Below are 17,995 nucleotides of genomic sequence, written 5' to 3'. Positions count from 1 at the left end.
GAAACAATTTAAAAAAACTCCACAGTGGTCACCAAGTGGGTCACATGGATGCATTTACTCTGCTTGTTAATGAAATGTCTCATCATCATTATGTCAATAAACCCTGACCTTACTGTCCCTCATGCAAAAGTTATTTTAATATGTTATTGCTGTGGGAACTTCTTTTCAGCGATAGATATTAGCTGTAATAGTTTCAGGCAGGTGGGATGGATCAAATGTCAATAACTGGACATGGTAAGTGTGTTGACAAGATAGCGACATGGTTTGCACATTCCACATGGAATAAGGTTTGGCCACTTGCCATGTAAGTCTCTGAAGCCGGGACTTCATAGCCTATTGTGTCACGGCCATTCATGTGGTCACATCCAGAGCCTTCTACCTGAACATCCGGGTGTTCCCTCACCTCGTCTTTGCCCTCATCCTCAAATGAATGGCCCCCACCTGGTTTCCCCTTTTCCTCAAGGGCATCCCCTTTCTGAGTGGCGAGGTTATGGAGGGCACAGCATACCACAGTCATGAGACACATATGTGACTGCAATGCCCCTATTGATCTGTCATCACATCCGAACTTCATTTTCAATAGCCCAGTTGTTTGCTCAACGATGGTCCTGGTGTTTCCGTGGCTGTCATTGTAGCTCCTCTCTGCGTCTGATCTGGGTTCCCTCACTGGAGTCATGAGCCATCTCTTCAATGGGTAACCCTCGTCATTCAGGAGCCATCTATCCAGGGCATCAGGGCCTCTGAATTGTTCTGGCACATGTGAATTTCGAAGAATGAATGAGTTGTGGCTGCTGCATACCTCTTGCATACCTGCATTATCCGTCAATGATGGTCACAGACCAGCTGGATGTTCAAAGCGTGGAATCCCTTCCTGTTAATAAAGTGCAGGGTGGTCCAGCTAGAGCATTTATGGTGATATACATGCAGTCAAAGGCTCCCTGGACACTGGGGAAACCTGCAATCACTGCAAACCTTCTGGCTCTTTCAAGTTGACTCTGGCAGTCCACTGTGAAGGGGATGTAATTTCATACCCTTCTACTCTGAGCATTAGTGAAGATCTTGATGCAGTGGTGTGCAGCAGTCTGTGTAATGCCACTGAGGTTTCCACATACTGCCTGAAAGGACTCTGTAGCAAAGAAGCTGAGTGCAACAGTGACCTTGACAGCCACAGACGTTAGGTGACCGCCAACACAGTTGGATGAGATCTCCCCTACCAGCATGTCACAAAGAGATGTGACTGTGGCTCTTGAGAGCCTGAACCTCCTCTTCCATTGTATCTTGAATATCTGAAGATAACTCAGTCTCTGCCTATATACTTGAGGGGTGGCTTAAGTCCTTCTGCGCTTTGGTTGTGGATTCATGATGGCTCCATCACCTTCTGGGTCTGGCACAGCTCTGACACTGTCATGCACCACCAGTGCATCCTGGACCTTTAGATGTGCCCTTCTTCGTCTCACTCTCTTCTCACTGGAGGATGTGTCTCCCATAGAGACAACTGTCCCCATGTTTGACCTAGTTAGGAGGCTAAGGTGATGGTCAGGGTCCAAATGAGACTTGTCCAATCTCTTTTGCATGAAAGGCCACATTTCAATATCTTTCTCACTCAAGGGGCTGATGAACAAATTTTGCAAAGAAAAGGTTTGGGACAAAAACATGAATTTAAAAAAAAAAGCTTGATGTATGAAAAGAAACAACTTGCTGAACAAAAAAAAGGTCAAAGCAACAAACTGAATTTAAAAATGAGTAATAAATAAAGATGACATTTAGAGTGTGTGAGGTTGTGTGTGTGTGTGGCTCACTTCCAGTCTCAGGGTGCTCACTCACTCACCCATGTGAGGGTGGGCGAGAGTGCATGCTGGTGTATGGGGGTGAGGGTGAATGAAGCTGGGAGTGAGATACACACACATGTGCACACACATGCGCATGAACTTCCTTTTTTTATATTAATTCATGGGACGTGGGCTTCGCTAGCTGGGCCAACATTTATTGCCCATCCCTAGCTGTCCTTGAGAAGGTGCTGGTGAGCTGCCTTCTTGAACCGCTGCAGCCCATGTGGTGTAGGTAGACCCACAGTGCTGTTAGGAAGGGAGTTCCAGGATTTTGACCCAGTGACAATGAAGGAAAGGTGATATATTTCCAAGTCAGGATGGTGAGTGACTTGGAGGGGAACTTCCAGGTGGTGGTGTTCCCATCTATCTACTGTCCTTGTCCTTCTGGATGGTAGTGGTCATGGGTTTGGAAGGTGCTATCTAAGGAGCCTTGGTGAATTCCTGCAGTGCATCTTGCAGATGGTACACACTGCGGCTACTGTGTGTTGGTGGTGGAGGGAGTGAATGTTTGTGGATGTGATGCTAATCAAGCAGACTGTTTTGTCCTGGATGGTGTCAAGCTTCTCATTCAGACCCTCCCCTCGCTCACACACACCTGTGGGCCCCAATCTCAACCTCTCACCCCGCTGCCCCTCGCTCTTGCCCCAAAAACTGCTCGCCCCCACTCTCCCCCTCACTCCAAGGCCTGCTCTCCTCCTCGCTCTTACCCCGGGCCCTGGAACATACCTTGAAATTAAGCTGTAAACTCTACTAGTGTGGCTATCAGCAGCAAATGCAAAGAGAAACCCAGCACAGCATTTTAAAAATGTAAAACAAAAACAGAATTACCTGGAAAAACTCAGCAGGTCTGGCAGCATCAGCGGAGAAGAAAAGAGTTAACGTTTCGAGTCCTCATGACCCTTCAACAGAACTGAGTAAAATTAGGAGAGGGGTGAATATAAGCTGGTTTAAGGTGGGGTGGGGGGGGGGTGGTGGAGAGAAGTGGTGGGGGGGTGGTGGTTGTAGGGACAAGCAAGCAGTGATAGGAGCAGATAATCAAAAGATGTCACAGACAAAAGAACAAAGAGGTGTTGAAGGTGGTGATATTATCTAAACGAATGTGCTAATTAAGAATGGATGGCAGGACACACAAGGTACAGCTCTAGTGGGGGTGGGGTGGAAAGACTAGCAGGGCATACAAGATTTAAAAATAATTATAATTATTATAATTTATACAGATTTTTCTTTTCCCACCTATTTCCATTATTTTTAAATTTATACCTTTTATGCCCTGTTAGTCTTATTCCACCCCACCCCCACTAGAGCTGTACCTTGAGTGTCCTGCCATCCATTCTTAATTAGCACATTCTCTTAGATAATATCACCACCTTCAACACCTGTTTTCTTTTGTTCTTTTGTCTGTGACACCTTTTGATGATCTGCTCCTATCACTGCTTGCTTGTCCCTACAACCACACCACCCCCTCCACTTCTCCCCATCTCCCCCCCCCCCCCACCTTAAACCAGCTTATATTTCACCCCTCTCCTAATTTTACTCAGTTCTGTTGAAGGGTCATGAGGACTCGAAACGTCAACTCTTTTCTTCTCCGCCGATGCTGCCAGACCTGCTGAGTTTTTCCAGGTAATTCTGGTTTTGTTTCTGTTTTGGATTTCCAGCATCCGCAGTTTTTTGTTTTTATTTTGAAAATGTAAGTCAGTTGAATGTCAACAAGTTTGGTGGGCCCAGTCCAGAGGGCTCAGAGCGTGCCATGTGTTGGACAAGCCTGAAGCTAAGTTTGAAATGCCAACTCTGCTTTTTGCATGAAGCACTGCCAGCAGTAACAGAACCCTGAACTGCTAAGTTGAAACTCAGGGCTCAGCTGGAGCCTTTAAACCTGCCTTACAAGCTGCCCAATAAACACATACCTGGCATGAAACACACACTGCAAGCATTTTATTGTAGACACAATGTAACTCTTTTGAGTACAAGCCCGTTTCCATCTGTTCCTATTCAGATGAAGTTACATTGTTTCATAGTTTGCCATTGTGAGATTTGAACTCTTGATCTTGGGCTTAACAAACCCAGTACCATAACCACTTGGCTATTTAGGCCAAGCCGTAGACACAATGTATTACTGCAGTCAATTTGCAGGTTAATGAGCTTAACTACGTCATTTAATGAAATTTGAATAATGTGTGCGGGCTCCTAATTTCTATCCCCGCCTGCCTGCTATATTATTCGGATTGGGCGTGATGACGTTGGGAATGTAAACTAATGTCATTGCATCCAGTAATATGTTGGCACATAAGGCTCCCATTTTCAGAGTGTATTATTCAGCCCCACATCTATAGCAGATACCTTCCATGCATGATGACTATTGAGAGTGTAGGTTAGGGGTTGTTACTGAGTTATCTATAAAGGCCCAACAATCTGCTACTAGATTGCTTTTGGCACTTAACCAAACAATTGCTATTTGTGAAAGGAGCAACAAACCTAAGACGAGTATACAATGTAATTCTAAATATAGTGGGATTGAATTTCTGTGGGGTTTTTCTAATCTCCAGCTGTAACATCAGCAGAAGATCTGAAACCCTGCAGCAACTTTGTAAAAGACCTTTTACGATATGACTGTAGTGTTTCCCCAATCTTCCGCCATAGTTACAGTTGGCAACTGGGAGAAATCTCTTGGAGATTTTACTCTGTTTTACGATTATGATGTTTAAAAAATATAATAAACATCAAGATATGAGTGGGCTGATTTTCTTCCAAGTGTATGACATTAACTAAAGTACCTGTTAGGGAAGAGACACCCGAGGTCCTAACATTGGTGCACAAATGATGCAAGGCTGAACTACTTCCAAATGGAACATTAAACCAAGGCTGCATCTGTCCTCTCAGGTGGATGTAAAAAAATCCAATTACACTATTTGCAGAAGAGCATCTTCTAACTCTATATAACTATCCCTCTTCTCTGTGGGTGACCAGCTTCTGTAATATATAAACATATTTTTTTTCATTTATTCACGGGATGTGGGCTTTGCTGGCTGTCCATCCCTAGTTGCCCTTGAGAAGGTGGTGGTGAGCTGCCTTCTTGAACTGCTTCAGTCCATATTTTGTCGGTACACCCACAGTGCTGTAGGAAGGGAGTTCCAGGATTTTGACCCAGCAACAGTGAAGGAACAGTGATATATTTCCAAGTCAGGATGGTGAGTGACTTGGAGGGGTACTTTCAGGTGCTGGTGTTCCCATCTATCTGCTGCCCTTGTCCTTCTAGATGGTACTGGTTGTGGGTTTGAAAGTTACTGTCTAAGGAGCCTTGGTGAATTCCTGCAGTGCATCTTGTAGATGGTACAGACTGCTGCTACTGTGCATCAGTGGTGGAGGGAGTGAATGTTTGTGGATGTAGAACCAATCAAGTGGGCTGCTTTGTCCTGGACGGTGTCAAGCTTCTTGAGTGTTGTGGGAGCTGCACTCATCCAGGCAAGTGGGGAGTATTCCATCACACTCTTGACTTGTGCCTTGTAGATGGTGAACAGGCTATGGGGAGTCAGGAGGGTGAGTAACTCGTTGCAGGATTCCTAGTCTCTGACCTGCTCTTGTAGCCACAGTATTTATATGGCTAGTCCAGTTCAGTTTCTGGTCAATGGTAACCCCCCAGGATCTTGATAGTGGAGAATTCAGCGATGGTAATTCCAATGAATGTCAAGGGGTGATTGTTAGATTCTCATTTGTTGGAGATGGTCATTGTCTGGCATTTGTGTAGCGCGAATGTTACTTGTCATTTGTCAGCCCATACCTGGATATTGCCGCATTTCGACATGGACTGCTTCAGTATCTGAGGAGTCGCAAATGGTGCAGGACATTGTGTATACATCAGCGAACATCCCCACTTCTGACCTTATGATGGTAGGAAAGTCATTGATGAAGCAGCAGAAGATGGTTGGGCCGAGGGCACTACCCTGAGGACATCCTGCAGTGACGTCCTGGAGCTGAGATGACTGACCTCCAACAACCACAACCTTTGTGCTAGGTATGAATCCAACCAGCGGAGAATTTTCCCCCTGATTCTCATTGACTCCAGTTTCGCTAGGGATCCTTGATGCCACACAGTCAAATGTTGCCTTGATGTCAAGGGCAGTCACTCTCACCTCACCTTGGGAGTTCAGCTCTTTTGTCCATGTTTTAACCAAGGCTGTAATGAGATCAGGAACTGAGTGACCCTGGCGGAACCCAAACTGGGTGTCAGTGGGCAGTTTATTGCTAAACATGTGCCGCTTGATAGCACTGTTGATGATCCCTTCCATACTTTACTGATAGTCGAGAGTTGACTGATGGGGCAGTAATTGGTTGGGTTGGATTTGTCCTGCATTTTGTGTACAGGACATGCCTGGGCAATTTTCCACATAGCTGGGTAGATGCCAGTGTTGTAGCTGTACTGGAACAGCTTGGCTAGGGGTGCGGCAAGTTCTGGAGCACAAGTCTTCAGTAGTTTTGCCGGAATATTGTCAGGGTGCATAGCCTTTGCACTATTCAGTGCCTTCAGCCATTTCTTGATATCACGTGGAGTGAATCGAATTCACTGAAGACTGGCATCTATGATGCTGGGGACCTCTGGAGGAGGCTGAGATGGATCATGCACCCTACACTTCTGACTGAAGATTGTACCAAATGCTTCAGCCTTACCTTTTGCACTGATGTGCTGGGCTCCCTCATCATTGAGGTTGGGGATTTTTGTGGAGCCTCCTCCTCCAGTGAATTATTTAATTGTCCACCATCATTCATTTCTGGATGTGGGAGGACTGCAGAGCTTAGATCTGATCTGTTGGCTATGGGGTAGCTTAGCTCTGTCAATCACTTGCTGTTTATGTTGTTTGACATGCAAGTAGTCCTGTGTTATCGCTTCACCGAGTTGACACCTCATTTTTAAGAATGCCTGGTGCTGCTCCTGGCATGCCCTCCTGCACTCTTCATTGAACAAGGACTGATCCTCTAACTTGCTGGTTATGGTAGAGTGGGGTGTATGCCGGGCCATAGGGTTACAGATTGTGTTCGAGTACAATTCTGCTGCTGCTGATGGCCCACAGCGGCCTAAGGATGCCCAGTCTTGAATTGCTAGATTTGTTTGAAATCTATCTCATTTAGCACGTCGGTAGTGCTATATGGGATAGATCTTTGCCAAAGATCTTTCTTTTGTACATATGTGCAAGTGTCCTAAGTGTAGCATTCCTCTGCTCAAAAGCCACAACACTTGACAAGTGTTGACAACTCAAGTTCTGTCGAAGGGTCATGAGGACTCGAAACGTCAACTCTTTTCTTCTCCGCCGATGCTGCCAGACCTGCTGAGTTTTTCCAGGTAATTCTGTTTTTGTTTTACAACACTTGACAACCTATTCTCTCTAGGATACCCTAGGATAGCATACTGCAAACACCATAAGCCTAGCTTCTGATACTACCATTTTTGTGCTGTGGTATTCACCAGTCCTGCAACATTTGTGCACCAATGACTGACCACCCACAATGTGAGAGGAACAGAATGAAGCATTAGAGGAACATTTTGAGAGTCTGGACGGGTCAGATTGACACCTCTGATAAAGACTAAATGAACAATGCATGTCACAGATGCCCTTGGAGAAAGTAACAATGTGAGATAGATGCATATTAGCATTGAGAGAATTTTGCAATCCGAGGATAGGTAACATAATCTACAGTCTGTGCTAAAAGACATTGATAAAGCCAGGATAAAGTACACAGAGGGCGAATAAAACTTGCGGAAAAGAAGGAATGTGTACTCTTTCATTGTGTAAACCTTCACCTTATCCATTTGTTGGATTCAAAAACTTTGAAAAGGTACTCAAGGTAGAGACAAAGTTGTGAATAACCTTCTAGTACCGTTCAGGATCACTCCAGTTCAAAACAGACAATAAAATCTCAAAAGAACCATTCTTACCAGTAAGACAGCCACCAGTCCTGAAGTATATAAGAGACCTGCAGCAGAGGGAAAGGAAATCTAGTAATCAGGTTTGAATAGGTAAATTATCAGATTTAAAAGCTCACCTGATTAAACTTAATTTCCAATAACGAATGCAGAAGATAGCAATCTTGCACAATACAATTGAGATCTCTGCACCTGCCCAAAGTTTGCATAACAATGTTGACTATGAAATTTTTAAAGAAGGACACCTTATTGGGGGGAATTTAACAATTATGTACTTAAATTATCTGAGTATCCATTTTAAAACATGGGCAGCTACAGATGTGTGTATTAGGGCAAACTGAACAGTTAGGCAGGGGTACAAGAAAACCAAAAGTGAAATTGTTAATTTTTATAGTATTACAGCCAACACATTATAGGCGATATGGCTGACATTATAAAACTGTAACTAAGGTCAGAGTCAAAACGGCAAAGAGAGAAGCTGTTCGACCAGTTGAGTCCATGTTGGCTCTCTGTAGAGCAATCCGATCAGTCCCATTCCCCAGCTTTATTTCTGTATCCCTGTAAGTTTATTTCCCTTAAGTGCCCATCCAATTTCATTTTGCAATTATTCAGTCTCTGCTTTCACAATCCTTGTGGGCAGCAAGTTTCAGGCCATTACCTCTAAAAAACCTTCCCAACAACTCCACTGCATCTTTTTGCCCAAATCCTTAAATTTACGCCACCTAATACTTGTATTATCAGTTAATGGGAACAGCTTTTGATCGTCCACCCTGAACTGTCATAATCTTGTAAACATCTATAAAATCTCCTCTCAATCTATTTTGTTCCAAGGAGAACAATCCCCATTTCTCCAACCTAACCTTGCAGCTAATAAAAGTTGAATTGAACAAAACTGTCTCCATGGAAAAACTTATTGTATTGTACTGCATTTTAATCAAGATTCAGTGTTCAAAGTATATTGTGACAAATGTTCCAATGATGTAATCTTCCACACCAGCGATTTGGAGATGTCTTCTTTTTCTCTCAACCGAGGAATCCTCCCCTTCCACTGCATCCATGGCTGGCAGGACCCTCGATTGTGTCCACAACATTTCCCATACTTTTGCTCTCATCCCTTCTCCTTGCTCCAAGAACAACAATAGGATTCCGCTTGTTCTCACCTCCCACCTCACCAGCTTCCATGTTCAACGGGATTATTTTCCATCATTTCTGCCACCTCCAGCGTACTTCCACCACCAAACATATCTTCCCCTCCCTTCAAGGAGGGAACATCCTTGATATCCTGGTCGTAAGCTCCTCAATCACTGCCAACAGCCTGTTCCCTTCTCACTGCATGTTTCCATGCAAATGCAGGAGATATAGTATCTGCCCATTTATCTCCTCTTTCCTCACAGCCCAAGGCCCCAAGCAATCCTTCCTGGTGAAGCAGCAATTTATGTTTACTTCTTTCAATTTAGTACACTGCATTCGCTTCTCACACTCTGGTCTCCTCTACATTGGGGGAAACAAAAGGCAGATTGGGCGATTGCTATGTGGGACATCTCCAGTCAACCTGCAAGCATGAACCTGTGGCCTGTCATTTTAATTCTCCACCTTACTCTCCCACTGACATCTCTGTCCTTGGTCTGTTGCACTGTTGCAGTGAAGCCCAGCATAATTTTGAGGAACAGCATCCCGTCTTTCGATTAGGTTTTACAGCCTTCCGGATTTGTCACTGAGTTCAACAAGTTCAGACAATGAACTCTGTCCTGACATTCTGTTTCCATTTTTCTTTTATTTTGTTTTCAGATAGAAGCACACCTACTCTAGGCCCTATTTTTTTCACAGAATCACAGTGCAGAAGAGGCCTTTCGGCACATCGAGACGGCACCGACACATTAGAAACACCTGACCAGCCAACCTAATCCAATTTACCAGCACTTGGCCCATAGCCTTGAATGTTATGACGTACCAAGTGCTCATCCAGGTACTTTTTAAAGGGATGTGAGGCAACCGGCCTCCATCAACCTCCCAGGCAGTGCATTCCAGATCGTCACTGCCCTCTGGATAAAAAAGTCTTTCCTCACACCCCACCTAAACCTCCTGCCTCTCATCTTGAACTTATGCCCCCTTGTGACTGACCCTTCAACTAAGGGGAACAGCTGCTCCCTATCCACACTGTCCATGCCCCTCATAATCTTGTACACCTCAATCAGGTCGCCCCTCAGTCTTCTCTGCTCCAACGAAAATAACCTCTTTTCATAACTTAAATGTTTCATCCCAGGCAACATCCTGGTGAATCTTCTCTGCACCCCCTCCAGTGCAATCACATCCTTCCTATAATGTGGCGTCCAGAACTGCACACAGTACTCCAGCTGTGGCCTCACCAAGGTTCTATACAACTTCCACATGACCTCCTTGATTGATAAAGGCAAGTGTCCCACATGCCTTTTTCACCACCCCGCTAACATGCCCCTCTGCCTTCAGAGATCTATGGACACACACGCCAAGGTCCCTTTGTTCCTCAGAACTTCCTAGTGCCATGCTGTTCATTGAATACTTCCTTGTCAAATTACTCCTTCCAAAGTGTATCACCTCACACTTTTCAGGGTTAAATTCCATCTGCCACTTATCTGCCCATTTGACTATCCCGTCTATATCTTCCTATAGCCACTCAACCTCACTGTTAACCACCCGGCCAATCAGCCGCAAACTTACTAATCCTACCCTCCACATAATCATCTATGTCGTTTATATAAATTATAAATAATAGGGGACCCAGCACAGATCCCTGTGGTACTTCACTGGACATTGGCTTCCAGTCACTAAAGCATCCTGCTGTCATCACCCTCTGCCTCCTACAACTAAGCCAATTTTGAATCCACCTTATCAAATTACCCTGTATCCCATGTGCATTTGCTTTCTTTAAAAGTCTCCCATGTGGGACCTTGTCAAAGGGTTTGCTGAAATCCATATAAACTACATCAACTACACTACCCTCATCTACACACCTGGTCACCTCCTCAAAAAATTCAATCAAATTTGTTCGGCATGATCTTCCTCTGACAAAGCCATGCTGACTATCCCTGATCAAACCTTGCCTCCCCAAGTGGAGATAGATTCTTACCTTCAGAATTTTCTCCAATAGTTTCCCTACTACTGATGTGAGACTCACTGGTCTGTAACTCCCTGGCTTATCTCTACAACCCTTCTTAAATAGTGGAACCACATTAGCTGTTCTCCAGTCCTCTGGCACCTCCCCTGTAGCCAGAGAGGAATTAAAAATTCGGGTCAGAGCCCCTGCGATCTCCTCCCTTGCCTCCCTCAGCAGTCTGGGACACAAATCATCCAGACCTGGAGATTTGTCCACTTTTAAGCCCACCAATGCCTCCAATACCTTATCACTCCCTACATCAATTTGCTTAAGAACCTCACAGTCTCTCTCCCCGAGTTTGATACCTTCATCCTCATTTTCTTGGGTGAAGACAGACATGAATATTCGTTTAACTCTCTAGCGATGTCCTCTGGCTCCACCCATAGATTGCCCCCTTGGTCCCTACTCTTTCCCTGGTTATCCTCTTCCCATTGATATACTTATAGAATATCTTGGGATTTTCCCTACTTTTACCAGCCAGAGCTTTCTCATGTAGAGATCTCTCCTAATTGCTTTCTTAAGCTCCACCCTGTACTCCACTAATGCCTCTGCTGATCTGCTTCCCTTGTACCTGCTAAAAGCCTCTCTTTTCCTTCTCATCGTAACCTGAATATCTCTCGTCATCCATGGTTCTCTGGGCTTGTTACTCCTTCCTATCACCCTAGAGGGAACATGTTGAGCCTGTACCCTCCCCATTCCCTTTTTGAACACCGCCCCCCCCCCCTGCCCCCCGCACTGTTCCTCTGTAGATTTCCCTACAAGTAACTGTTTTTGTTTCTTTTCTTGCCCATTGCCATTCCCTTTGACCCTGTAAGGCTAACTCTTCTGTTGTTCAATCTCTCCTGTCTTCCACCCTTTCAGACCTTCCTTTGTCCTTGTCCCACACACCCCTTTGCTCAAACCCTGTTACGTATCTAACGTTTCCCAGTTCTGACGAAAGATCACAGGCCCAAAATGTTAACAGCTTCCCTCTCCATGGAGACTTCATGAGCTGCTGTGTATTTCCAGCATTTTCTGTTTTGATTACAGTGTTATTAGGTTAGTTAAGGAAGTGAGGCAGATGAAAAAATAAAAACAGGACAGATAGAGAAAAGCAAAGCTGCAAATAACAACTTTTGAAACTTAGAAGATCTCAATGGCCAAGGCAAAAAGTTAGACGGAAGAGGTAAAGACATTTAATGAGGAGTCCACCTTAGAAGGACGAAGGCTGTCACAATGGAGTAAATACAGGTTTCGGGGTGTGGGTGCTGCATAGAAGCCTGAAAATCAGAGAATGACAGGATCTGGGAAGAACATAAAACTGAATGATCTTGTAGAGGTAGTGTGGGATGAGGCCGCAGGAGAATATGACAGTAATAATGAAAAGTTTAAATTCAATATGTTACATAAAAACATAAGTAACAGAAGCAGGTATAGGCCCATCGAGTCTGCTTTTCCATTCAACATGATTATGGTTAAACATCTAGACCAACTCTACTTTCCCCACACTATCCCCATGTACCTTGATTCCCTTAGTACACAAAAATCTCAGTCTTGAATATACTCATGAACTGAGCATTATTGGGTCCCTGGGACAGGAAAAGACATTCAGAACTTTTTTTTAAAGTTGATTTCCTGCTGAACCAAGAAGACGGTGGCTGCAAGTCACATGACCACAGGGTTGCCCTTTGTCTGGGAGATGCCCCCAGGAGTTACAAGAACCAAAGAATTATTTTCTCAGCAGGTGGTATCTCACACCTCTTGTAATCACAAAAACCAGGAGGCTCGCACATTGAAACTCATTATGCTTATAGAGCTGCTAACCAGCTCATGCACACTTGGGAATGCCCAGGCCAATTTCAAAAGGTAACCAAACGGACATCATTTGCATCTGATAAGCTAACCTTCCTAGTGAAGTCAGTGGGTCTGCCTAGACAACGGCTTCAATATCTCTTTTAACAACTAACAACTGGGACATTATCAGTCCTGAAATCAAAGTCCGTTCCAGACACTGGATGAACATCCCTTTTGGAAGTCATTGTGGAAAAGGTAGTTGAAATCACTATATGTCTTTGAGAATTGGGAAATTCTCAGTCTGCTATTTTAGCATCAACTGGAAAGAATTCCAGCCGCTCAGCTGAGCAAGCAGTTGGCTACTATCTCTTAGCTTCTCAAAGCCTATCTCTGGTAGAAGATTTCTTATCATCACCTGCAGAACCAATCCAGTCTCTGTGTACTTACTTCATCTGCAATATCCACACCAACTGCAAAGTGAACATTACAACGCCTGCCTTTAGCCAGCTGAACTCGAACACCTACATGAAAGAATTCCTCATTGGACTCTGACTCTGGAAATCACGTGAACTAATATTAATTTTGTGGTCCTCACACAGTTTATATCTATAGTTATAAAACTCCTTTTTCTATCACCTCGCTCCCCCCCACCCCGTCCCCAACCCCCCCGGTTTTATTGCATGTGTGTGTGTGTGTGTGTGTGTGTATATAGTGGAATGGGAAGTTGCGAATACTCCTCCGCCAGATTTTGAATGTTAAGTAAACTAACCTTTTGAGTTAATCATAACATACAAGTTTTTGCAGGTTATTAGTAAATTGAATCACATACACCGAGGGTTTGGGAAAACACTCCACTGCTTACTTTAAAAATAATTCAAAACACCTTCTGTTTATGGACAGGTGGCAAGAGGAAATCAGTGCAGTTTGCCTATCTCTGTCCTGTCCGTAAAAGCATTCACAGTTCTCTAAGGTGGAGAATTCCAAAGATTCAAAACCTACTGAGTGAAGAAAGTTCTCTTTATCTCAGACGTAAATGGCCAATTGTTTATCCTGAGACTATGATTCCGCAGTTCTAGACTCTCCACCTAAGGGAAAGAGCAATGGAATCACTTCTCATTCTTCAAATCTCCAGAGAATGATAGATCTATTCTACTCAAACTCCTATCATAGGACAACCCTTTCATCCCAGGAATTAATCTAGTTAATCTTTACCAGTTATCAGCTGAAGCCTGGCTGATGCCTAGGTCTTACCGCATACACGAAAGGACTGCTTTATTATCTGAGAATCTGTGAATCAATCTGAACACTGCTATCATCAGCAGGCAGTTTCATCCCTCTATAACAAGTATATCTTTACTCGGGAAAGGAGAATAGAGCTGTTCATAGCACTCCAGGAATAGACTCCCTCACTCTTATGTTCTAGCCCCCTAGCAATAAAAACAAATGTATTTGCTTTCCTAATTGCTTGCTGTACTGGCATGTTTGCTTTCTGTAATTTATGTACAATGATTTCAGTGTGACTTGGACAAGCTAAGTGAGTGGGCAAATACATGGCAGATGCAGTACAATGTGAATAAATGTGAGGTTATCCACTTTGGTAGCAAAAATAGGAAGGCAGATTATTATCTGATTGGCTATAAATTGAGAGAGGGGAATGTGCAATGAGACCTGGGTGTCCTCATATACCAGTCGCTGAAGGTAAGCATGCAGGTGCAGCAGGCGGTAAAGAAGGCAAACGGTATGTTGGCCTTCATAGCAAGAGGATTCAAGTACAGGAGCAGGGAGTGTCTTGGTGAGACCACACTTGGAATACTGTGTGCAGTTTTGGTCTCCTTATCTGAGGAAGGATGTTCTTGCTATAGAAGGGGTGCAGCGAAGGTTTACCAGATTGATTCCTGGGATAGCGGGACTGACATATGAGGAGAGATTGAGTCAGTTAGGATTATATTTGTTGGAGTTCAGAAGAATGAGGGGGGATCTAATAGAAACCTATAAAATTCTAACAGGACTAGACAGGGTAGATGCAGGATGTTCCCGATGGAGGGGGTGACCAGAACCAGGGGTCACAGTCTGAGGATACGGGGTAGACCATTTAGGACTGAGATGAGGAGAAATTTCTTCACCCAGACAGTGATGAGCCTGTGGAATTCGCTACCACAGAAAATAGCTGAGGCCAAAGCATTGTATGTTTTCAAGAAGGAGTTAGATATAGCTCTTGGGGAGAAAGCGGGAGCAGGCTATTGAGTTGGATGATCAGCCATGATCATGATGAATGGTGGAGCAGACTCAAAGGGCCAAATGGCCTACTCCTGCTCCTACTTTCTATGACACCATATCCTTCTGAACACCAACATTAACTAGGTTCCCACCTTTTAAAAATATTTTGCTTTCCCACTCTTTCTACCAAAGTGGATAATGTCACACTTTCCCATGTTAAACTCCATCTGCCACCTTCAGGCCCAATCACTTAACCTATCTATATCAGTTTTTAGCTGCTTTTCTTCCTCCTCACAGCTTACTTTCCCACGTAGCTTTGTATCATCAGCAAATTTGAACACATTGAACAAGGCCAGCTCATCCAAGTCATTGGTTGTATTTACATAGATTGTAAATAGCTGAGGCCCAAGCATTGATCCTTGTGGCACTCTGCTAGTTACATCCTGCCATCCTTAAAATGACCCCTTTTATTCCCTAATTCTGTCCATTAACCAATCCTCAATCCAAACCAATATATCATTCCAAATCTTATGTAAAACCTCTTATGTGGCACCTTATTAAATGCCCATTGAAAATGTAAAACACAACAACTACTGGTTTTCCTTCAACTACCTTGCTAGTTTATATCTTTAAAAGCTACTAATGGACTTGTTGTTGTTGCCTTGGTGAAGATTTTAGGGGTGATTAATTTGGAGATTTGTTTAATAGTTATTATGGTAGTAATTTCTAGATGTGTTTAATACCTTGTAAAATTAATAAATGTTTAATTTAAATTGTATAAAAAACCTCTTGTGGCCTGGTGGGTTTTATTCCTGAATTTAGAGCTGCATCTCAACATAGCAGTTGAAAATATAGGTTGTGACAGTTGTTTAAAGTTTCCCTTTGGGATTTTAAATAACTCAGCCTTTACCAAACTGCTGTGACATAACATAATATTTGTTGTTCGTTTATTCTCCGTTCTATTTTCATCTTCTGATTTTTAAAATCCTCCCAATCCTCAGGCTTAGTACTCTTTTTACCAACATTGTAAGCCTCTTCTTTTAATCTAATGCTATTCTTAACTTCACTAGTCAGCCAAGGCTGTATCACTTAGCCAGTGGAGATTTTATTCCTCAAGGGAATAAATATTTGTTGAGAATTATAAATTATTTCTTTAAATATTTGCTATTGCTTATCTACAATCATTTTTTAAAATTTAATTTCTCAATCTATTTCAGACAACTCACCTTTGATACCTCCGTAATTGGTTTTGCTTAAATTAGGACACCAGTTTCAGAATTAACCACACCACACTCTAACTCAATACAAGATTCTATCATATTTTCCTTACTCTCATTATAAGATTACTAATTAAGCACATCTCATTAAACAATATTAGACTGAAAATAGCCTGTACCCTAGTTGGCTCCTCAGCATATTATCCTAGAAAGCTGTCTCAAATGCATTCTATGAACTCAGCCACCAGGCTACTTTTGCAAATTTGGTTTTCCTAGACTTTTGGAAGGTCAAAGATCCCCAGGATATTTGCTTTACCCTTGTTATTGACCCCTGTAAAGCACTGATTGATACACTGTCTAACAGTATTATTACTGCTGGTGGGGGGTGGGGGGGTGGATGCAGGTAGTGACTATAAACCACTCCCGTTAGTGTTTCCTGCCCTTTCCTATTTCTTAGCTCCATCCATACTATTCTACATCCTAATTTTCTGGGCTAGGATCCTTTCTCTATACTATCTCATAATTTTTTTAAAATAAGGCTACCCGCCCTTTCTATCTTTTTCAAAATTCAAGTACACTGAAATGTTTAATTCCCAATCTTGTTCTCCCTGCAACCACATCTCACTAATGGCTACTACATGAAACCTATTTGTCTGTATTTATATCATTAGTTTACTTATCTTGTTATGAATGCTTCCTGCATTCAGACATTGCAGCTTTAATTTTTCCTTATTGCTATTTTCCCTGGTGTGGCCTTATTTGTTAATGACCTATTACCACCATTAAATGTTGCCTCTTTGTGACATAGGTCGGGATTTTCCGCCCTGTTCGGGGTGGGTGTGTTCGGCAGTGTGATCGGAAAATCTTGCAAGAAGGCCCTAGTCGCAATTCCCGGCGATGTAAATCCAGGACGCGATTGTCCCTCCTCCCATCAATGATGGGCCATGTTTCCCACTATCAAAGGTCGGGAATTTAATTTTCATAAAATTGCATCTAATTATTGGGCCACACACTGGAATCATCCCCCCACATCAGATTTAAATCCTATGTTGGCGTGACTTCAGAATGGCGTGATTTACAACTGCCTTTAAAAGGCATGGAGCTAGTGACCTGAACTTTGAGGGCAATTCGGAGGTGAATGCATACGACTTAGCACAGTGCTCGCAAAGATCCTCCACAGGAATTCAAGGAAGAGGCGCCGCAGATTCAGCAGGGGGTGCGGGTCACAGGCAAGTCTCCAAAGCAGCTTCTTTCCAGTGGCTTTCAGTGCGGTGCTGGGGCAAGGGCTCCAGTGTGTGGAGGCGGGCAAGGCAGCACAAACTGAAGGAAGTACACAAACATATGCCGGTAGCGGTGGAGGGGGGGAAGAATTGGTCAGGCACTTGGCAAAGCATTTCAAGATTGAGCATTCTTCCGCAGCTGAGACCTTTCAGCCTCAGCTCCATTGATATGCTTGGAGTCTGGCTTCTGAAACAACTGTGCCCTGTCAAGCAACACAAATTCTTGATAGTGTCACTGATTGCTCCTGAACTTATAACCCCTTGGGCACAGGTTGCAAAATTTTTTGGGGCTGCAGAACAATTGGGTGATTGGGTAAGTTAGAGGATCTCCTTGCTAGAGGTGGGCATAGAACAAACACTAAGAGAGGTGCTCATAACCCCTTGCTTAGTAGTTATTCAGACCCTCATGGTCCAAGCTAACCGTGCAGCCTTGGAGTGCACGTTAAGATAATACCTGCAGCTGAGCTGAGAGCACAGGATGCAGTCGAGTGGCCGAAACTGTTGTCACTCGGTCATGTGGTGTGGAGCAGAGATGGGTGGAGTATTGGTCAGGCATCAAGCAAGCCAAACACTGGCCACCAAGTGGTGGCTAGGACTCTGGCACACGTGAAGGGGCCTTGAGATGCAGCCGG

The 17,995-nt window shown here is 43.7% G+C and overlaps 1 protein-coding gene across 2 annotated transcripts in view; it reads right to left on the bottom strand.

The window, feature by feature from the left end:
• abcc4 (ATP-binding cassette, sub-family C (CFTR/MRP), member 4) overlaps positions 1-17,995 on the bottom strand; it is a 516,215-nt gene that overhangs the window by 180,080 nt on the left and 318,140 nt on the right. For both annotated transcript variants that reach the window (XM_041199134.1, XM_041199135.1), the window contains exon 17: positions 7,756-7,793. In XM_041199134.1, the coding sequence (XP_041055068.1) occupies positions 7,756-7,793 (38 nt within the window). The remainder of the gene's footprint in view (positions 1-7,755; positions 7,794-17,995) is intronic.

Source organism: Carcharodon carcharias, chromosome 11 (genome assembly GCF_017639515.1).
Source record: "Carcharodon carcharias isolate sCarCar2 chromosome 11, sCarCar2.pri, whole genome shotgun sequence".
Lineage (NCBI taxonomy): Eukaryota > Metazoa > Chordata > Chondrichthyes > Lamniformes > Lamnidae > Carcharodon > Carcharodon carcharias.
Note: the sequence above shows the minus strand (reverse complement) of the source record. Positions and strands in the feature narration are given on the sequence as shown.